We start from the raw sequence: 23,940 nt of genomic DNA on the forward strand, positions 1-23,940 counted from the left end.
ATATCTTATTCCTTGGTTCCAAGACATAATGGATTATAAGGTCGCTACATTGGTTTAATAATTTTTTGGGGGGGAAAGGACATATTAAATATACAAAGCAATTACAAGACTTTCTTTCAGAAGTATTATAATGTGAAAAATTATGTCTGACAACTGAAATGCTATTTTGTATATTTACATAATTTTATAATAAAGTTAAGGTTTTTTAGAAATGATTAAGTACTAACCTTTCAAGTCTTCTGATTTGCTCCATCAAAGACCATTTCTCACTATTTAATAAACTAATTTTATCTTCTAATTTCTGTACTAGCAAGGAGTTCTAAAATCAAAAGGGGGGAAAAAAAGAACCTCAAGATCTCATAGTATGCTTTTACATATTTTAAATACTTTTTGTGGACTTGACTTGTTAGTTACTATCTCTCACCTCTACAGTCTGAGGAGTTTCAAGGGTTGGAGGGAGGTTGCCTAAAACTGGTGTAAGTGCCTCTAATTCATCTTCTTCTACGCCACTGGCCACATCTACAAGGTCTTTTCCCGACACTTGATGATTTCCAAAATCTCGGTAGAGATGCAGTAAGTCTGGAGGTTTTGGAATGTTTAACCCTACATCATCCCATAATTCAAAATCCTAAAAGAGAAAATAACAATATAAAAAAAAATCTTGGAGGCAATTTTACCCTGCACTTGAGATTTATTTTACTCTTTATTGCTAATGTCTTGAAAACAGAACATAATCATACTTTTGTTATAATGTTAAAGAGCTTTATAAAGTTCCAGAGTAATCAAATCACATGCAAATACATTGCCCTACCATTCTCTTGTCTGCTAATACATTAGAATTTAGTATTAATTTGATATCTTATTATTTATAATTTAAACTCATTTGAATGTTCTAAATGTAATACTCTCAATCCTTTGAGGGCTTAATGAATAATGGGAATAGTTATTACTGAGGTTAAATCTGAGACAGATAAAAGATAGGTATTAAAAATGGGAGCTTTGGAGAAAGTCAGACCCAAGCACAAAATTCATATATGTCTCCACTTATTATTATTGTTATAAGTTAATTTGAAACTTGAACAGGTTACCTGTGAGACAGGTACAATAGTTCTCTCTTAAGGTATTATTACCGATAAAATAAAAGATATATTAAGGCATTAATACAGTGCTTGGCTTACGACAAGAACTAAACAAATTTAATCTTTTAAAAATTATGAAACGAATATTACAATATTATTCAAATGTCCATTTATCCATCTATATCCATCCAGTATTTATTAGATATCTACCCTTTGCTTAGAACCAGAGGCAAGATATTGCCGCCCTTCAGGGAATCAGACGGTTAAAGAATAGGGACATAAAGACAGAGGGAGAATCTAAAGCATCACACATATTATGATTGACGAACTGTCAAGAATTCAGAGAAAGGAGTCAATTTCTGTCCTGAGGCGGGGGTCAGGCAAGGTTCCTGGAGGTTGATGACCTGCGCGCTTCCTTGGAAAAGGTTTAGGTATTTATGAAGCAGATGGCAATGAAGGCATAAGGGAGCTAATTCTCTCAGAAGCAAGGGGAAGACTGAGCGACGACACAAAGCTCTGAAGGAACCAAAAATGAACAGGCAAAAGACAACGTGAAGAGGCAGGAGGAAGGTTCGCTGAAAAGGAAGCTGAGAGCACTTACATGTTTAGAATTGGAAAGGAACAAAAAGCAGAAGGCAGGAGAGGACTGATGGGGAAAAGGGGAGACTAGGGAAGCGGATAAAAAGGTGTAAAAACAGACGGAGCGGTAAGATGGTGACCACATTCAGTGTGTCGCAGTGGAGCGCGGCAGTTTCCTACAGTGGGAGGCAGAGCAATGTTGCTGGGAGCCAGGCAGTGTCTGGTATTAGACTGTGAAATTCACCACCATCTACTTGGGAAATAGAGGAAACAGGGTCCTCAGTGAACAGACAAGTTTTATTTAAGGCAAAAATGACATTCTGAAGAGAGGCTGAAAATATACGAAGTTTATTTATGATTAAATGAAAGTTTCAAACAGCACAACAGAAAGGATAGGAAATAAATCAGTCATAAAAGAACTGGTAGGAGGGAAGCAAAGGGCAGTGTGACGATGACTGTACGAGATAAAAAATGAGAAAACTGTACCAATAAGTATTTACTGAGTGTGTTATATGTGCAAATAGAGAGATGCACAAGAGGTTATTTTAACCTCAAGGAGCTTATAACCTAGTCAGAGAGACAAGAGATAACACCAACTAAGAACAGTGCCATTAAGAGGATTAAATGGGGGCATCTGACAGAAAATAAAACAGGATGAAAAGTCTTAGGTCTTGGCCTGAGCGTGAGGAGTGAGGGCTTTAGACAGCACGGGTTTCAGGCCAACTGAAATTAGCACTAAATGTTGCTTAATGGTTAAAGAACAGGTTATTGATGTATACTTCCACTGCCTTTCTTAAAAACAAACATACAATAAACTGCACAAGTTAAATAAATCCACAAGTTAATTCAAAATGGACAATTCACTAAATTTTGACATGCATACACCCGAATAGATCACCACAATCAAGAAAATGGAACTGTTCACTCCCCAAGTTTTCCTGGACCCCTCTGTAATCCTTCCCTCTTATTCCTCATACCTGCTCTGTTCCTAGGCAAATACTGTTCTGTTTTCTTTACATTTCTTAAAATTTTACATAAACAGAATCATACAGTAAGCACCCAGCCTGGTTTCTTTCATTCAAATGAATGATTTCCAGATAGATCTATGTTGTATCCATCAGTAGTCCATTCCTTTTTATTGCTGAGTAGTACTCCACAGTAAGGATATAAGAATTTTTTTATCCAATCACGTGCTCTTGGATATTTGGGTTGTTTCCCATATTTTAGCTATTACAAATAAGGCTGCTATTAATATTTTATAGGAGTCTTTGTATGGACATATGCTTTCATTTTTCTTGGATTGTGATATCTAGGGATGGAATAATCAGTTCATACTGGTGGTGAATGTTTTAACTTTTTAAAGAAACTGCCAAAATGTGTTCCAAAGTAACTGTACCATTCTAATTAGTGTGTTGTGGTACCTCATTGTGATATAATCTACATTACCCTAATGATTACAGATGACGAGCATCTTTTCCATGTGTTATTTGCCATCCATATATGTTCTTTTTTTAAAATATGTCTTTATTGATTTCAGAGAGAGGAAGGGAGAGGAGAGAGAGAGAAAAACATCAATGATGAAAGAGTCATTGATCGGCTGCCACCTGCATGCACCAGGCATGTGCCCTGACTGGGAATTGAACCACGATCTCCTGGATCCTAGGTCTATGCTCAACCACTGAGCCACGCCTGGATGGGCGATATATGTTCTTTATTGAAGCATCTGTTTAAATCTTTTGTCCATTCTTTTAATATTGAATTGTTTTCTTATTGCATTTACAGAGTTCTTTATATATTCTGGATATAAGTCCTTTATAAGATATGTTACTTGCAAATATTTCACCCAATCTATGGCTTATCTTTTCATTTGTTTCAGAGTAGCTTTCAAAGAGCAGAAGTTATTAATTTTTTTGAGAACTTGCTGAAAAACACCATGGTCTTGAAGGTTGCAGTAAATTTTTCCTGTTTTCTTCTAGAAGCCTACAGCTTTAGAATTTACATTTAAATCTATGATCCATTTGAATTAATTTTTGTATATGGTGTGAGGTATGGTTTGAAGTTCATTTTGGGGGCATATAAATATCAAAGTGTTTCAGTACCAATTATTAAAAAAACTATACTTTCTGCACGAAATTTACTTTGCATTTTGTCAGAAATCAAAAGACCGTCTAGTGTAAGTCAATCTCTTCACTCTATTATGTTCCATTGATCTATCTGTCTATCTTTATGCCAAAAAGACTGCCTCGACTACAATATCTTGAAGTCCAGTAGTTTGAGTCCTTTAACTTTGTTCCTCCTTAGTAAAGTTTTTTGGCTATAGTACTAGGTTTTTTCCATTTCCATATCAATTTTATTTTATTCTTAAAAAATATATCTTTATTGATTTCAGAGAGAGTAAGGGAGAGGGAGAGAGAGAGAGAGAAACATCAATGATAAGAAAGTCGTCATTGATTGGCTGCCTCCTGTATGCCCCCGACTGGGGATTGAACCCAACACCCGGGCATGTGCCCTGACCAGGAATCAAACCGTGATCTCCTGGATCCTAGGTGAATGCTCAACCACTGAGCCACACCCAGCCGGGCTTCATATCAGTTTTACAATAAACTAATTAATAGCTATGAAAAATGCTGGTGAGATTTTGATTGAGATTGCACTGAAAATACAAATCAATTTGGGAAAACTGACACTGTGACAACGCCGAATCTTCTGACCTGTGAGCACAAAATCTCATTTATGTCTTCTTAAGTGTACAAGCCTTTATCAGATTTATCGCTAAGTATTTCCTATTTTTTGATACTTGGTAAATAGCATTTTAAAAATTTCATTTCTAATTGTTGCTAGCATACAAAAATACAATTGATTTTTGTTTACTGATCTTGTATCCTACAACCTTGATAAAATCAATTATTAGTTTTAGTATTTTTTTCGGAACAGCCCATAGGGTTTTCTTACACATACAATCCTGTCATCAGTGAATAGACAGTTTTGTTTCTTCCTTTCCAAAATGTGTGCCCTTCATTTCTCTGTCTTGCCTTCTACAAGCTAGAATCTTTAGTATGATGTTCAACAGAAGTAGTGAAAGCAGATATCCTTGCTTTTTCCCTCATCTTTCATCATTTAAGTATGATGTTAGTGATCGCTTTCCCATAAATGTCTTTTATGAGGTTGAGGAAATTCCTCTCTATTCCTAGTTTCTTTAAAATTTTTAAAGGGAATGGACATTTGTGTCAAATGCTTTTTTTTGCATGTTTTGAGATGATTATGTAATTGTCTTCTTTTAGTTTCTTCATATAGCGAATCACAGTGACTGATTTTTGGATATTAAATCAACCTTACACAAACCATTTGATTATGATAAGTTAGCCTTTTTACATATTGTTGGATTTGATTTGGTAAAATTTATGTAGAATTACTGTATGTTATATAGAAATGTTGTGCAGAATAACTGAAGGAGTAACTGAACTGCTATCTCCCTTTGAGAATGTCTGTTTTTGTTAAACGCTCCACGGGATATTTTATGGACCAATGGAATATACCTGACTTAAAATGATGGCCTCCTGATTTCTTCAAAATGAACTCTCTAGTACTTACTTTCCTAAGATGCAAGATTCAAAATAATCTATTAGCTCTAAGAAGTCAAAATATTACAAAACTGAGAGATAACACTTAAAAAAAGCCATCATTTCTTGGCTTATAAGATTTTATCAGGAAAATCATGAGGTTCTAGAATTGGCTCCTATTCAAACAGACACTACTTATATCCATACTCTTACTCAAAATATTCTCATAATGGCTGCTATCTATCATCTTAATTATTATAGTGCTATTGAAGGGGTTTTTATAAGTATACATTAACCCGTGCTATCAAGTAAATATTTAAAGGGGGGGAAAAACAAAACAAGACAGCACAATCTATAAATACATGAAAATATGAGTAGATTATATATAGTTACTGGGGAGTCGTAAAAAGCAACCTGGAGAGAATGAGAAGTCTTCATGTAAAAAGAAGAAATCTATAGGTCAATAGAATACTAGACTGGGTAGGCAAGGAAATATAGTGTTTGGTAACTAGCCTTATAGAAGTTTATTATGTCTATAACTTTAAAAAATTAAAAAAAAACAAACAAAATAAAAGAGAAAAAGACATTTTAAGTTAAAAAGGAAATAAATCACTGTTAAAAAAGTAACTGTACCTGATCATCATTTTCATCTGAAAAGGTTATTGATGTAAGCTTGTAGTTATTCTTCAATAAAAATTCATTGACTAAGAAGTTTAGAGCTCTCTTTTCAAGAGGTTTGATTGGCTCCTGAAGGCAAAATAAGATAAAATACCATAAGTTTTCCTCCTTCAATACTTGTGCTACCATTTTAAGTGGATGATACTTTTAGAGCTGTCATTCACCCACCTGAATTTCAGGACTTGATTTGTAATTTTTTCGTTCCTGTAAAGGAACTTCATGTTCTGGTGGAAGAAAATATAAATAATATTTTACTATTTTTACACTTGAAAATATCTCAGCTACTTCTACATTGTCAAAGAAAGAAAAGTCTCAAAAAATTTTATGTACACCACCTGCAGCCTTTGTCAGGTTGGCTCGAAGGGCCTGAATGGTCTCCTTGGCTTTCCGTAGTTCAAACTCCAGGACTGGACAGGGATTTGGAATAAACACACACAGGCATCCAACCAAGAAAAGGGAAACAAAAATAAAAAAATAAAAAGCAAGGATGGGTATGAAAAAAAAATACAGTTTGTATTGAAAACAGAAAGCATGCAATCTTTATGAAACTTGTGAACGCATGCAGCAGAGTTGATTAGCAAGCAAACTGGTGAATGTTTTCCATAGTTTTAGAATTCAGGGGACACTGATAAAATGTTCTAGCTGTCTGACAAGGAATAGCTCTATTTAAAAATGAAATCTATGGCATACTCTCATCTAGGTAAATAAAAATATTAGTAATCTGGGTGCTACTGTTTCACTCAGCCTAGGTAAGAAAACACAATGAAATGTTCTAGGTAATATAATTTTAGGGGAAAAGATAAAAATTAGATGAATTCCAAGCAAATATACTTAAAGAAAACCCTAGGATTAAAAAGAAAAAGGCATTTTTAATGCATTATCTAGAATAATGTTATAAATCAAAATACAAAAATGTTAGTGAATATATCCCTTCATTAAAATGTCGAAAGACTACAGCTTAAATATTTTGTTAAATATTTTGTTGGGAAGTCTATAGATTTTTCTACACACAAGTGTATGTTTTTTACGAACAAGTATAGATATGTCAAATATATATCTTTTAAAAAATTTCTAAGGGTTTATCATAGGTTTCATTTTAAGCCAAAGAGTAGAAATAGTTTGTCTTTTCATTTTAATTAAAGTCATTCTAAAGCAAAAGATTGTATACAATTCTAAAAATGTAGTTATCTAAGGATACTAACTCGAATTATTTAGAATTTCAAAGTTTCTGATAACTCCTCAAATAGGTAATATTTGTTTATGTTAGCAGGTACTAATGAAACTCAAAAATTTCTCCTTTTACCAGAGTCTGATTATAAGATAAACATTAATACTGAGGAAACATTCTTATAAGCTCTTTAAATGTTTCATCATGAGCAAGGTTTAACTGTATGTGTCTTAACTGGGAATTTTCTTTAAAATATATGAACAGTTCTCTAAAATAAATAAATAAAGCCATTTCAGTAAAGTAAACCTCTAGGAAAATGAAGTCATCTTTGTCACAACTGACTATTAAAAAATTATAGTATGTAAATAGTTCTGCTTAAAAACTAGCAAATTTAAAAATTTAAATATGCAGTTCTTTCCTGATTGAACAATAAACAAAAAAATAAGATGGCAAATGAGATGCTATCAGAGACAACAAAGCTATAAAAATATATGGAAAAATTAGGATTCACTCAGTTTGCATATTTTCATTAAAAACTTAAGATGTAACTGAATCACATCTAGTACATGAGGGCCAATTATTTTGATGCACAGAACTTCACTGCAACAACATGGAAGCACAACTAAAAATCAGATGACAAGTATGTACTATTTCTTTTGTGGTAGTCAGCAATGCTGATCTGCAAACATTTCTGTGCAACAAAGGTAAGATATTTTCCCTAAAGCTTACACTTCTGGAAACTCTTAGAGCTTGTGTTTAAAGTTAGACTGCACACATCTAGTGTGTAAGGTAAGTACAGAATAGGTTTACTTTTTTTAATTTTGAAACTCTAGGTAATTGATTTTTATTTAAAAATACTTAACTATACCTTAAATAAAATGAGTATACATATTATGCTTTCAGTATCACAATTTACTAAGACATATTGCAGAACAATTGCAGATCAGAAATGCCCTGCACCAGAGACAGAAATATGAAACAAAATAAATGAAAAGAATGGTTAAAACACAAATTGTGAGAAACTCAAATTCAACTGGTGAAAGTTTAGGTAACCAAGAGCAAACACTAAATGATCAAGGCACAGAAAGCCAGAAAAACCCATGTCAGACGGCAAGAATTCAGATTTTTATGCACATCTACATATACAATGTCAAATGTCATTTAAAATTACCACTGCTTTGAAAAGACAGTGCTTATCAAAATGAATTCACTCTGCTGCATGTTTCTTAATATACAATAGAGACTTTAAAATATAGAGGCATATCTTTCAAGCGATAGCACATCTCTATGAAGTCACAGTATGATCAATTAACCGCAGTTACATGAGCAAGTTTCACAAGAAAGGTCTGAACAGCTATATTTACACATATATTAATTTGTCTCTTTATTTTAAAAATATTGGTTTAAAGCTCTTAATTATCATGTGAAAAGTTACATTGTACCAAACAACCTTCAGGAATTTTTCAAATATTATAATTCTTTATAAAAATGTTTGAGGATGTGTATGTTTTTAAAAAACACTATACGAACCAATGACCAATCTGCTCACTCCACCATCCCAACCCTATAGTAGCCCAACACTGCTCAGTGCAATTTTACTGGAACTAAAGTAATAATTGCAAAGATGGAAATATATTCTAATAATGCATATTACAATCTTACCAAAATATTAATGATTAAGTTGGTATAAGCAACTCCAGATTAGTTGAAACAGTTATTTCCCAACTAGGGTCAGATAATACTGATATAATATCAAGGTAGTTGAGTGCTAAAAAATCATGTTCTCATGACTTGGGAGATGTACCGTTGATTGTGGAAACACCAAAGGTGAAGTATTAAATTTCAAAGCAGAAAAAATATACCAATCCTTTGATGCTCTCAACTTAATATTCCACTAATATTATATTGAAATATTTGCTAGTCTTACTTAGTTCATTTTGGCACAAAACTCAAAATATTATCTTGGAAGACCTTTTCCATGACATTGCTCAGTCAAGTATTTTTATTCCCATTCCTGTTCACTACTGAGGAGTTCAAACTCATAGGGCTGAGTCAAGAACCCTGCCACTTTCTTCTGAATAAAGTGATCTGACTTCATAATAAAATACTTCCCCGTCTTTAATACTTATTTTATTATTCCACAAATATTTCTAGGAAAAGGAAAAATTCTCTTAAAACTATGAGTTAGAATAAAAATCTATTACTAAAATAATATTGAAATCCCAAGACAGTACCATCAGTACCCTCCTGGGTTTAGAGAATTAAGAAAGGCATAGTACTATTAAGCATGACGTGGTAGATAGTGAGAAATAAGTGAATGGAAGCAAGATGCAATCCCCAGTTTGTAGATATTTAGTTCTCCACATTCACCATAATGGGGGGGGAAGGAATCATCTTCCCCAAGCCTTAAAAGAAAAAAAAAAAAATTTTTAATCCTCACCTAAGGATACTTTTTCCATTGCTTTTCAGAGAGAGTGGAAAGGGGGGTGGAGAGAGGGAGAAACATTGATGTGAGAGACACATCAGTTGGTTGCCTCCCATACGAGCCCCGACCAGGGCCTTGGATCGAGCAACTGAGGTACATGCCATGGCCGGAATCCAGCCAGGACCCTGCAGTCCACAGTCTGATGCTCTAACCACTGAGCCAGACAGGCCAGAGGAGAAGAAAAATATCCTTTCCATTACTGTTCCTCCTGCTCAAGTTCTCTTATACAGATTCTGCTATCATCTATCGCAAATTTGGTGTTTTCTCAGAGTGTCATCCTTGGCCCTTTTCTTACTCTACGTTCTCCGCTGGGATGACACTCATGTTTATGGTCTAACTATCACAATCTCTGAAGACTCAGAAATCTTTAAACCTTTTCCCCAGGATACAGACCTACCTAATTACCACCTGGACATGCCCACTGGAATGTCTCATAAGTTTTTAATTCAATCCCATCTAAGTGAATTTCACCATGTTCCTCTCAAATCTGCTCTCCTTTCCCTCCTTCAGTCTCTCTCCATTAATGACACCACTCACTATGTTCTCAGCTGCTCAGACAGGAACCCTGGAGCTTACTCTTCACTTATCCCTTGTGCTTACTCCCACATTAAATGTCCAGGCCGTACTGATTCCAACCCTTCAGTAAGCCCCTAAATAAACATTCATCTCAGTTGTCTCTGCAGCTATCCTAATTCAGACATTTATGATTTATCATATAAATTACAACAACCTACAGCCATATTAAAGGCTTGTTGCCTTTAAAGCCTTGTTGGAGCATCCATCCTATTTTAAATCATACAAAATCATAAGATTTAAGTAAGGTTGAAAATAAGAAAAAGTATTGCTAAAAGGAAGTACAAAGATCTGTACCAGGGGAGAAATACATAATAAAAAGACAAACAGGTGTATTTAATCCTGGTAAAGCTGGATATATATGCTGATGCTGCTTCCTACCCAGGGCACAGGGTTGGGTTATCCCATAGGCAAAAATCTGAATGTTATTCTAGAATGTCTAATAGATCATTTAAGCTTTATAAAGGCTTCATATGTCTATTTTGCTGACTGTTGCTCCCAGAACAGCATAATACCTTGAATACAGAGTAAGCACTCAAATATTTGTTGAATGAATAAATGAATCTGAAACATTACTGATTTTACCAGCATTAAGGAATGTCTTTCCTACAAATTAGAAGGCACAGTTTTGTAGTTCTCTAGATCCCAAAATGAAAGTTAAGGTGTAAACTAGAGAAATAATACAGTAACAGGTAGAGATATGAGAATAAATAGAGCCACAGGCTCTGATGCTAAAAAATGGATCTTGTGAACCTAAAACAAGAATATTATTGGTTCTAAAACTAACAGGTCCTTATCACCATTTCCAAAGTACTGAACATTTATTTGCATTAGAGATATAGACATGTTTCAGTACGCATTCCTTGAGGGCAGGAACTATGTATTTCATATTTCTATATCCAGTGCATAACATAGCCCTAACACATAGCAGATGTTCAAAATAAATTAAAGAATGGCAATCCCAATATTTAGACTATAGATTACCCTTGCTGTATTTTAAAGAAAACTTGAAAAATTAAGAGGTGCACAAAGCAGGTGCTCAAGAAACAGCTGTTTATTTGCAGATCTCTTCCTTTTTGAAGGAACACCTATACAGACTTGGGGAAAAAAATCAGATTTTTAAATTTAGGAAAAAGATGGTAAGAATGAGGCTGGAAACAAATATAGTATCTATCTATTGTCTGATGAACAGTAATAGCTGATTAAAGGTTGGAGCAGACTCTACATTTGTGTGGTGAGCCAATGGACTCAATACCTATGTTATGTATAACCTCCTTATGCCCAAGACTGGTATAGGAAAATAATAAAGAGATTTTTGTTCTTTCTTTCTCAGTGAGGTTTACATGTGATCCAATGACAGACAGCAGAATAATGACCTTTTTAGATTACTGGTCTTTTGATATAAGCTTTTAAGTTACTACCAATGGTTAGCCAAGAGTAAAAAAATCTTTATGAAAATGGAAATTGTGATTAATTAAAACTTTTTCGTAAAGTTTCACCACATATCACACATTTGATTCAATAAGAGGCTATATATAGTAAAAGAGCACTAAAAGTCTGAAAGCTATTCTCTGAGAATAACATGGTTTTCTTCCTTCTTCCAAGGAAGATGAAAGACAGTATTTACTAATATATTAGCATCATATAGTAATCAAAAATTATTTTATTTACCCAGTTAGAGACCAAGTATAATCCTTAGATTAAAAATATAAGGTGAAAACTACCACGTATTTAAAACATTCTAATTTTAGTTTGTTTCGTCAACATTTTTTTAAATCAATGTTTCCCCTAATTAGAAATACTAAAATACCTACATAATGAGAATAATGATGAACCTCTTAAATTTGACTAAATCTAAAATTTAGATTTTCAAATGCAAAAAATAAAATAAAATAATTATATCACCATTTTCCAGGTAGAAGTTTTTTTCTAATATGGAACCATTTGAAGAATAATACAATATACAAAACAAGATACATCTGGTTACTCTTAGTAAACTAAAATACCACATTTAATATTTAATATATACCATAAAAATATATCTAATATTTACTATATAATTATATATAACATAATGCTACCTAAAATGAATTAATAGGATAAATTAGTCCTAAAATTATTCAAATAATTTCCATTTGACTTGCTAATTTTTAGTTTTTACTGATGAGATTTGCTGTTTTGACACATTTGTCAATAATGCTTATGACAAATCATGATTTGATACAGAGCCACATTAAACTCTTCCACCGACATCCCCATTCAAATGGTATTGCTATTTCTTATACTGCTAAATCTTCTCTTAGCTTCTGCTGAACTAAAAACAATTACATCGTTTTTAACCCATATAACACTGTCTAAGGTTTTTAAATATTCAATATCTTCATTCTCAAGCAATGAATGAAAATCATATATGGGAATGTCATTTTTAATCAGGTCAAACCTCATCCTTCACGCTAAGAGGTAGCATATGACACAGTCCATTGGGCTGGGCTATCTGCATTTGAACCCTAGCTCGGCCACTAAAGTTCTAAATAATCCCTCTGAGTGCCACAGTTCCCTGGGGAGGACAATGATAATTCTATAACTCAATGAGTTAATCTACATTTAGGACAGTGTTTAGAATGGAGCAGATGCTACATAAAAATTAGCACTCACTTTTATTCATGACCATGCATTTGGTAGGTTTTAACAAACGTCCCCGTAAATGGAAGAAAAATTCAACAGAGTTGGTCAAGAGAAGAATCCACATTATGGGTATTCCCTGACTCTACAATGACTCCACAGGCTCCATCTCTCCCATGTGGCATCTCTCTTGTTCCAGGAGTGTCCACCATTGTGGTGGAGATCAAAATACTTAACTGATGGCTGCCTGCTATCGCCATCTCTGTCTGAGCCAATGTCCTATGAAAACTACAATTCCTACGAGGCACTCAAGAAATGAGTTCAGTGGTAGATAACTGCAGCCTTGAGGCACCAGAAAGATACCAGACATTTGACGTTTAAAGAGCCAGTGCTGCTACACTGGTAATTCCAGAGTGGATCCCCAGCAGAATATGATTGGCCTCACTTGATGTGGGCAGAACACAAGATACAAATTGGTCTTCTCAAGTCTCTACATATCCAACGGTGATGCTCAGAAGGCAGAATTTGTGGGAGGGTGGGAAAGGGAAGGAGACTAGAATGAGTAACCAAGCAACCAGAAAGAATGTTGTTGGTCTTCTTCTTGAAATGGGCCCCTGATGTACCAAGCATTAACCCTTTCTTTTCTGGATCATAAGAAAGTCAGAAGTTTCTGGAGAGATGCTGTGATGGTTAGGGAATACCTGGGAAACTCAAGACAGTTTTATTCAACAACCAGTGTGGAAGTATTTCAACCAATTTTAACAATCAGTAGAGTTGTATTGGTATACAACACCTGAATATCAGCCCTGGTTTGGAGGGTCAAAGGAATGAGAAGGCCAAGGTCCAACTAACTTTGTACTAAACTCTGGCTAACTGAAAGTTGTTTTACACCAGTTTTATAACTACATGGTTGTAAATGGTTGGTTATAAGAACTTAGCAAACTGCATAGCCAGACATTCACAGCACCAATGGAAGAGAAAGTTAGGGGCTGAGATGTTCCCTGGAGCCAGTAAATTAGTAAAATAATTTTGTATAATAACTAATTATATTAACATACCAAATTGTAGAAGGAAAAGAATTCCTCAAGTCATTTTATTATTTCTGGAATGTCAAAGAATCCAAATCTATCTTCACAATCTTACTCACCTGCTACTCTCTCATCTGTTTCTCTGTTACCATCATCTGAATATCTTGCAAAGTCTAAAGAATCAAGGGTACTGATGCTCCCAGCTCTATCTGTAATAAAGAGAAAAATAAAATAATTAAGCAGATCTTTATTTAATCATCAAAATAAGGGACTGGAAATCAATTACTTACAATTAACACAACTATGATTCTAAGACCTAGGAATTCTATTAAAGCAATAAACTAAGGTAAAAATGCTCACACCAATTAAATTCAAGTTTCTCTGCCCAAATCTCTGACTAACTCCTGAACAATGCACACACAGGGCATAATGTAACCAGCCCATCAAAAGATAAAAAAATAAGAAATAAAATTTTTTAGTTGCTGCCCAAGAGTTTGCAGATTAAGTCCAACAAGATAATTTCTTACTAAAAAAAAATAGAGTTTGAAAAATAGAACAGAATCCTGTCTCCACAATAACACACATTGCCTACCATACAGTCCAAAATTATTTGATACACAAGAACTAGCAAAATGTGACCCAGTCTCAAGAGAAGACACTATCAACGGGGATTGATCCCAAAGTAATCTAGATATTAGAATTAGTAGACTAACATTTAAAAAGAGCAATTATAACTATGGTCAGTGAAGTAAAGGAATAAATGCACACAATGAATGAAAGATGAAATCTTAGCAGAAAGATAGATACTACAAAAAAATACCAGTGGAAATTCTAGAACTGAAAAATGTGTCATTAGGCAATTTCATCCTTGTGCCTGTGAACATCACAGAGCACACTTCTACAAACCTAGACGGTAACTGCTCCCAGACTACGAGCCTGGACAGCATGTTACTATACAAAACAACATGACATTAAATCCAGCACAAGAAAAAATGATCAAGAGACACACTACACACGAGATGGATCAGGCTGCTGCTGATGTAACATGGCATGCTGTTTTACAAAAAACCTACTCATAAGCTTAGATAGTGAGAATTCGCCATTATCATTAAGGCTATTGATACATATTGCTTCAACTGCTTTCCAAAATAAGTATACATAACAATCTGAGTTCCATCAGCAGCATATAATTGCTGCTGACAATTAGTATTTTTAATCTTACCAACTGAACACACTATACAATTATATCTTAATTAGGCATCTCTTTGATTCCTGGTGAATTTGCACATTCTTTTAAAAATATATTGGCCATCTACCTTTTTGGGGCATGTGTGAATTTTCTATTCACATTCTTGGACCATGTATCTAGCATCTTGACTTTCCTGATATATTAGTTTATCTGGCCATTACTGACCAAACCAGAAACTCCACTTGAGTACCGTACTCTTAGTCACATGTCTTAGCTACTCATTAGCTATTTTGATATCTCTAATCTGTGTATTTAAACATGTACACCAAATAGGATGAACTTATATCAGCCAATATTCTGGTGTTGTAATATCAGACCGTTTTAATACTGATTTTCATAGAATGTTACGTATTGACGTTGGCTGTTGATTTCAGAGAAATATTTTTTATTATGTTAAGCATCCATCTAATGCTAGTTTTCTAAATATTTCTTTCTCTTCTTCCTTCTAATATTTTAAATCAGACATAAAGGCATAGGTTAGAGCCTAGCTGATCACCATACATTATTCCTCCATTATATTCTGAAAGAAATCATCTTTGCAATAGGGAAAGTCTTTGGGGAAAGCAAACAGTTTATTAATCACAGTTTAATAAAACACAGTATTAGTATGGCCATTGAAAAATATATTCTAAATTTTTAGTTCCAAGCCAATGACTCTATATTCTCCAAGAAAAAAACTCTGGTAATTTTTAAATAACAATAACTATATGATGTCATAAAATTAATGTCCTAATTCATTAAAATGTATTCCACCACGTCAAGAAAAATAATTATTTATGGAAGTAATATAAACTTTTATTGGACTAAACTATAACAGATTTTGTATATAAAATGTACTTTGGATTTTAAGACTAATATAAGGTAATATTATAGCTCCAAGATAAATTATGCTTCTTTAGATGCAGCTACCATTTTTTTCAGGGCAAACAAATGCCTTTTCAAATACTCTAATATAAAAGAAGAGTTTGGAAAAATTAACTTCTTTTATTAAGAAGTTACTATATTCTAATAAGAAATATACCATCATTTTTTCAAATTCCAGGATTGTGTAACTTCTTAATAATAATTCACTGTATAACTCAGGAACTGAATGATCAGGGACTTTCATCATAGTTTGCAAACTGGTAAAACCTGTTTGTTGGTTTTACTAAGTCTGAAAACTAATGCATTATACACAATGTGACTATAAGACACGCAGACTGATTTTATAAATTACATATGTAAGCAGTCTTATTTTTAATTATATTTAATACTTTAGTGCTGATGACAGAATGAACCTTACAATAGTTAAAAAAATTAGTCTCAGACCCTTGCAAAGGTATCTTTTATGGAAATTATATAGCATTTTAAAAGCTAAATGTATCAAAAAAACTCACCAGCTGCTGACTGGTAAAGAGTATTGATTAATTCAATTAAACATTTATTGAACAACTACTGTGGACCAGGTTACTGATAGAAAGGTACAGTTAGATATGTTGTGTATGCTTATATATGCTTTATATGTTTTTGTAAATACACACAATAAGTAATTAATAGTAACTGACTCTGAGAAGCAGAGTTAAAATTCTTCACTATATACTCCATACTGTTGGAAGTTTTTTGTATGTGTTTTGCTATCTTTCCTCCAAAGGCATTTAATACTTTTATTATAATAGGGGTATTTTTAATTATTTATTCATTTTATTACATTTATTGGGGTGACAATGGTTAATATAAACATATAGGTTTTTGGTGTGGGTTTCTATGTTACAAGAGCTGTATATTGCTCTGTGTGTCCACCACCCAAAGTCATATCTTCTCAATAGGGGTATTTTATAATTAAAAAGTCTTGAAAGTACCCAATTCACAATTGAAGAAAAGGGAGAAAAATACTATCAAGCAATTAACTTTAAAATTCTAATTATTTCAGCCAAGATCATTTATTGAACCATGCCTAAAAAAACCTATGTCATGGTAAATAATAAAGACAGACATATATAGTATATAAATTTAATAAATAAAAATAAATTTATCTTGCCTCAAAACGTGAGGTTGTATATAAACATTTTAATGTTATCCACTTAAATTAAAAGAGAGCCTTAGCGATCTGTCAATGGCAAAACTCACATTTATATTTTCTGATCTTCAATTCTTTTCTAATGCTGGGGCTCATTTCACAGACCCCTATATTCAAAATATTTGAAAGTGAGACGTAATCTTAGAGATAGTCCAACACTCTCATTTCATTTTTATAGATGAGCAAAACTGAGCTATGTATTCGTTCAATGAATATTTACTAACCCACAGTGAGGAGTAGAAAGATCTTTGCCTCAAATAGGCTTATAAACCACTGGAATTAAGTCATGTACACAGATAACAACAATTCAGGCAGATCCCTTTATGTTAAAGGTTAACTTAACCTGTGAGCAAGCTAGGATTAGAATTCAAATCTCCCAGTTTGCAGTCCATCTTTTCTTTGTCACAAGATTCCACAATGAGCTAAACTTCAAAGTCAAAAGGTTTAAACTTAAGAAGAGACTCTACACAAATTTTATTGACAAACTATTCATTTAAGTTAAATTTCTATAATGTTGGATGATTTTACCATAGGAATAGTTGTCAGGTAAAGAGGAAGATTATTATTAACAATAGTTATTATATACTTAACAGTTTTGATCACTTTTTCTGTGCCAGACATTTTTCACGGATAATCTTATTTAACCTTTGTAACAACCCCCTGTAAGAGGAGGCACTACCATCTGCATTTTACAGTAAAGGAAGCAGACTATCCACAGTTGTGCAAGTAGGAAGTGTCAGAGTAGAAATATGAACTCAAGCTCTCTAACGCCAAAGCCTGAGCTTTAAACCACTAGTTCCCATGAACAACATAATATATAAGAGCATGCAAGTTCACATGACATGTAAGTTGGGCTTGATACTGAGAATGGCCTCAGAACGACCAACTTTGACTCAACTTTGCTCAGACAGAGCTAAGTAAACAAGCCATAGAGGAAAAGGCTAATTTTTCACAAGGAACATTCAAGCTTACATATTTCTAGGATCCCGCTACCTAAAGATCATTCTTTTAACATAACTTCAAGATTTATTGAAAGCTTGTTTGCCAGGCACAATATTAAGCACTGGTGACAGAGATAATTAAGTATGGTCAATCCTTTCTATATTCATGCTAAATAAACATTTATAAGTTATCTACTTTGGGCATTTGTGCCATGTGTGATAACAGACAAAGACACATGAGACACGAACTCCAAGTAATGTCTTTTTAAAAAAATCTGGTCAGTTAATAGATTAATACAAAAACATGTTCAATAACACTAATATATTCACAATTCTCTATATAATGAATTTCCATAACTGTAAGATACAAAAAAAATACAAGTTCAGAGGACTGAGAGATCACTATGGGCTGGAGAAGCTTCAGGGAGAGGAAGAAATATAAACTGGATCCTCCTTTAAGGCTACACAAGATCTGGAAAAAAGAAAAGGAAGAGTGAAGATAAGCATTCCAAGAGGAGGCAACAGGGACAAAGGCACTGAGGCATGAAAGTGGAAGACATGTTCAAGGGACACTGAGTAAAGGATGTGGGTACAACAGAGGTTTTGTATATAAACAACATGGTTGAAAAGGCACGAAGAAGCAAAATTATTGGAAGAACTTTAAAGCAGTTTTTCATATACTCTACAAAAATGGGGGGGAAATTAAAATTCCTAAACAGGTTTACCAATTCTTTTTTCTGTAATACATAATTTTACTAACAAAAAAGCAATTGGGGGAAAAAGTTGCTTTGAACAGGAGGAAGCAATTTTAAAAGGTTTTAGTTGGTTGGAGTGACATGAACAAATAGCTTCTAAAATCAAGTAAGAATAACGATGGAGAGCTGGAAGGCACCAGTTACAACACTAAAACTGGTAGTTCAGATGGGAGCTAAAGGCCTGAACTAAGGCAGCACACAAGCACAAAACTTGATAGATGGTTAGAAAGAACAGGAAATGTCACTACTTTGAGCAATCTATCCACCTACAACAGGACCAGCTGGTTTCAAAACAAATGAACAACATTTTTGACTGCTGGGGTTTCTGAAGGAATAGGTAGAAAGCCTGGAAGAGGGCAACATGCAGGATTGCGCTGTGTGGTCTCCTCCTTCTTCAGACTTAGTCATGCTCCACCACTAGACCAGAAACTTAGATGCAACCATGCAGCAAAGCTTCCAGATTGAAAAACAGAGGGCAATGCCTTACTTACAAGTAAGGAAAATAATGATTGGGGTGATGCCTGAATCCTCACTATCAATGTGAGACTAATTTTGGGGAGGGTAAGGGTTGCCCCTAAGGGATCCCCCTATTTTGCGGAATGGCAAACTAATTCAGCCTTGTAAAAGTATTTTACTCAGAACAATTGGTGACTGTATTTGGCTCTAATTCTCGGCTTAGTTGATCCTACAATCACATGTAGGATGTGAATGTCCAGATTTGGATTAAGTTGAGCACTGCAGTGTGGATACCTTGTTGAAATTAAATGATGCTTTAGGCAGATTATTCACCTCTGTCTTAGTGTGGTGCTACAGTCTGTCACTTTATTTTTTAAATAATCAATTTTGTACTACCTGACCAGCCTTCTGCATTAAGAAGAAGACTGGCTTCTCTGACTGAGTTAATAAGCTATATATACTCTGAATGAATTACTAAAATACTTTGCCTGATTATATACTAAAATGATCTGAGAACTTTTGCTGAGCTATGTCTCAAAGTTGACATAAAACAGTAGTTGTGATGTAATGGAAAGAGAGCAGACTTTGAAGTCAGTGATCTGGGTTGAATCCCAGGCCTGCCACTTAAGAGATCATATGTGGTAAAATATAAAAGGGCATACAAAGAAAAGGTAAATCCCTGGGCCCATCTCCCAATCAACAATCCTCCTCTGCAGCAACATTCATTGTTTAGACTCTTCTCTATGTATCCTTTTAAAATATGCTAGGCATATGGAATTTTCTCCCCCTTTTCTGGTACATAAATGAAAATATATATATATTTGCTGCAACTTAATTTATTCAACTTATAATATGACTCAGTGATCATTCCACATCAGCACACATAGACTGTCTATTTAAACTAATCAATCCCTTACTATTGAACATTTAAGTTGGTTTCAATCTTTAATGCCTTTATTTTAAAATGGTATTTTAATAAATCTTGGTTCAAGTGTTTTAATGCAAACAAGCATGTCTATAATAAATTATATAAATGAAATGAAAGACTGAAGGGTCCACACAGATTCAGCTATCAATACAGGCCACCTTTTTGATATGGTCATCTTATTTAAAGGTTTAGTAGACAAAAATCAGTATTCTTCCTATTGTGACTTATTAAAGGGTACAAAATGCACATATGCATCTTTAAGAACAATGACCAAATTTGACTAGAGATTTTGGTGGTGCATTCATAACTTTCATCATTCCCCCTTACATTCTTTGGTCAATTGTTCTTTCTCACACATCTATCCCTGAAGGAAACAAAAAAAGAGCTTCAATCCTTACCATGATTGTAAAAGAATGCTTACAAGGAGCTCTACTCATGACTAGAAAAATTAGAAACTTCAAGATTGTTGTTAGGTGCTTTTCTAATGGTAATTCTACTTCCATACACATATACAGAATACTTACAAGATACCAATACAATGCAATAAAAAAAACTATTGGTATAATATAGTTTTGTCTACTTGAAACATGCTAAATATATCCTAAAAGAGATCTGTGTCAACATTATACTAAGAATTATTAACTTATTCTGAGGATTTTTCTTCTAAACAGAACTGATCCTCAAGGTTATAAATGGCAACAGGAGATCTGGAAATAAATTGGTACATATGTAATCATTAGCTTGTCAGCAAAGAATGACTTTTTTTGGCTGTTTTTTTGTGTGTGTGTTTTCAAATTTACTTAATAGATCACATATAAGATACTTATATTCAATATAAGGTAACAGAAAAGGTAGGACACAAGACAGACACATATGAAGAAATAACTTATTATACAAAATATAATCTTTATGTTCACATACCAGAGAGAAAATGGTATTTCATGTCCCCGAAACACCAAACTGTTCACACTGCACAGATTATAGGATTAGGCGCCAATTAATGGTGGAAGTAGAGTCAATTTCCATTACAAAATTTCCTTGTTTTGCCATAATTTAATCACATGCAAATTTTGACAAAGCACAGTACATACTGTTTTAATTGCTTTTAAAAAAGTACAAAGAACACCACCATATAACCACCACCCAATATGAACTGTTAACAATTTTCATATAAATTTAAAAATTTTTAAAAAAATAACACATTCATGTCCCTCCCTAATGGTTCTCTCCTCAAAGGCAATTACAAGACCCAATATAATTTAATACAGCAATGTGTGGTGATGGATGTAAAGTAAACTTGTAGTAATCATTTCTTGATATATACATATATCAATCATTATGGTACGTACCGGTAGAAACCAGTAAAAACTACTACCTATAAGAAAAAGATAAGCTGTTAATATAAGGGTGGGGCAAAAGTAGGTTTACAGTTGTTTGTATGGAAAATAATACAATAATTAACCCAAAAATCAATACAATGTTACATCAATTATCTAAAAAAATTGCAATATTGAAACAAATACTCATATGATAAGGGGGCTGAATGAAGTAGATCAACCCTAAACTTACGCAAATCCCAAAAAAGTCAATCAAAGAGGCATAGCATCCAAAATATGCCAAACAGCAAAACACTCTTTAAATATCAACAAGTATGATTTTAGTATCAATAATTTAGAAACTATAATTCATCATCAACTCTCATGGTACGTACCTGTAGAAACCAGTAAAAACTACTACCTATAAGAAAAAGATAAGCTGTTAATATAAGGGTGGGGCAAAAGTAGGTTTACAGTTGTTTGTATGGAAAATAATACAATAATTAACAAATAATAATACAAGAATAAACTCTGTTTCACATACTCACAACTGTAAACCTACTTTTGCCCACCAGCTCTTTCTCACTTGATATTTGTAATTTGGATTTAACAGTGTATTTTTAGACCATGATAAATGTTCTCTTTCAGTTGATCATCATACAACCATGGGAGGGGACAATTAAAAGCCATAAAAAAAACCAAATTAACCAAATTTAGCTTTGGATCTAAAAATATTAGTAACTAAAATGAAAATTACACCAATTTCTGGAAGTTTTTTTTTCAACCAAGATTTTAAAACAACAAACAGGCATATATATTCTGGAGGTCACCCCTAACTTTCTTGTTTGAAAACCAGAAAGTGTAATTTTAATTTTTGACAGAAGGTCTGCTTTCCCTGATTAACACCCCTATCTTGCTTCCTTTTAGCCAAAGTACCACAATGGCTTAAAACATCAATGGGCATTTTTACAACTACCCAAATTAAGTGGAGAGCCAGATAATGGTAAGCATGTTCCCAGGAGATGTTTTAAAGAAGGCAAAATATAAAGTATTATCTTTTCTTTAACTTAACTTCCTTTTCCGTTCCTCACTCAGCATAAAGAGTCTAAATTTGCCCAAATAATAAAGTCACTATTTAGTCAAAATTTCACCCACCCTTGAGGATCAAATTTAAACTTTACTTTCTCCACAAGGATCATTTCATTACCATAACTGATAATGATTTTTCTATATCTGAATGTTTACACTATTTTATCTGTACCACAGGAGACTATTCTATAGTTCTTTCATGTGTTAATCTTGCGTTTCCATCAAGAACATGCATCAAACATCTTCTGGATCCCTCCAATCCTTTATTGGTCACACAATTTAAGAAATATATTGATCAATGTAAAATATTGTATATCAACTATATTTGAGTCTCTGTGGTAGGCACTGAAAATATATGAATAAATTTCCACAAGAATTAATAATAATTTTGAAAGTACTGGAAAGGCATAGGCAAGAAAAATGACAGCTATATAACAGATAGATTTAGGGATATATATAGCCCAGACAATACTGGAAAGTCTCATTCAGCTAAAAGCAATGAATCTAATAACTTTTAGAAATATTCTGTTGGTATTTTCTCTCTCAAAAGCCAGAGGAAGCACTAAACCCAATTCCAATCTAACAGGTAGGCACTACTTTGTAAAGCAGAGGAGATGGGCACTTTAGAAGATTGTAATTATGGCATTTTAGCACTGGTGATACTAAAAAAGGAACACTGAGCACAATGAGATATGTGCTCTTTGAGAGTTCTGAGGAAAGGAAGGTAGGATCATTAAACAGAAAATTTTTAAAAAAGGAGGAAGATGACTCAAAAAGACTATAGGCTCACCAGTGAAATGATCGCCTTCAATCATAAGCAATTGGTTGCCTCCTAGTAAATTAGGTGCCTTACAAAAATTTGAAGGCATGGTCAATACCTTGCATAAAAGAAATCCATCACTGAAAAGCATAAGTTACTTGTCTTCCCCATTTGACGACCTACTGTCTCTACAGTACAAAAAACTAGGCTCATCCTAAGAAAAGACAGTCCAATTTTGATGAAAGCTCATTCATTCAAGTGGAACCAGCATTCCTCTGGCTAAGATACTACAAGGGAAGCAAAAGAAAAAATAAACGGGATGACAATCAAACTAAAATGTTTTAATACATTTTATTGATCTTTTTAGAGAGGGAGAGAGAGGGTGAAGGAGAAACATCAATGTGAGAGAGAAACATCAATTGGTTGCCCCATCGTACCCTGACTGGAAATCTAACCCACCACCTTTTGGGACATAGGCCTATGCTCCAACAACTGAACCACACCAGCCAGGGCCAAACTAAAAGGTTCTTGCACAGCAAAGGAAACCATCAACAAAATTAAAAGACAACCCACTGAATGGGAGAACATATTTGCCAAATGATACATCTGATAAGGGGT

At 33.7% G+C, this 23,940-nt stretch overlaps 1 protein-coding gene across 3 annotated transcripts in view; it reads right to left on the minus strand.

The window, feature by feature from the left end:
- Positions 1-23,940, minus strand: part of RELCH (RAB11 binding and LisH domain, coiled-coil and HEAT repeat containing) — a 90,105-nt gene that overhangs the window by 63,210 nt on the left and 2,955 nt on the right. For all 3 annotated transcript variants that reach the window (XR_013999625.1, XM_081148753.1, XM_081148752.1), the window contains exons 2-7: positions 13,892-13,981; positions 6,232-6,303; positions 6,065-6,120; positions 5,852-5,965; positions 425-628; positions 228-319 (exon numbers count right to left, since the gene is read on the minus strand). Coding sequence is in view for 2 of the 3 variants with exons in the window: in XM_081148753.1 (XP_081004879.1) it covers positions 228-319; positions 425-628; positions 5,852-5,965; positions 6,065-6,120; positions 6,232-6,303; positions 13,892-13,981 (628 nt within the window). In the remaining variant the exon portion in view is untranslated. The remainder of the gene's footprint in view (positions 1-227; positions 320-424; positions 629-5,851; positions 5,966-6,064; positions 6,121-6,231; positions 6,304-13,891; positions 13,982-23,940) is intronic.

Source organism: Miniopterus schreibersii (genome assembly GCF_964146895.1).
Source record: "Miniopterus schreibersii genome assembly, chromosome: 10".
Classification (NCBI taxonomy): Eukaryota; Metazoa; Chordata; class Mammalia; order Chiroptera; family Miniopteridae; genus Miniopterus; species Miniopterus schreibersii.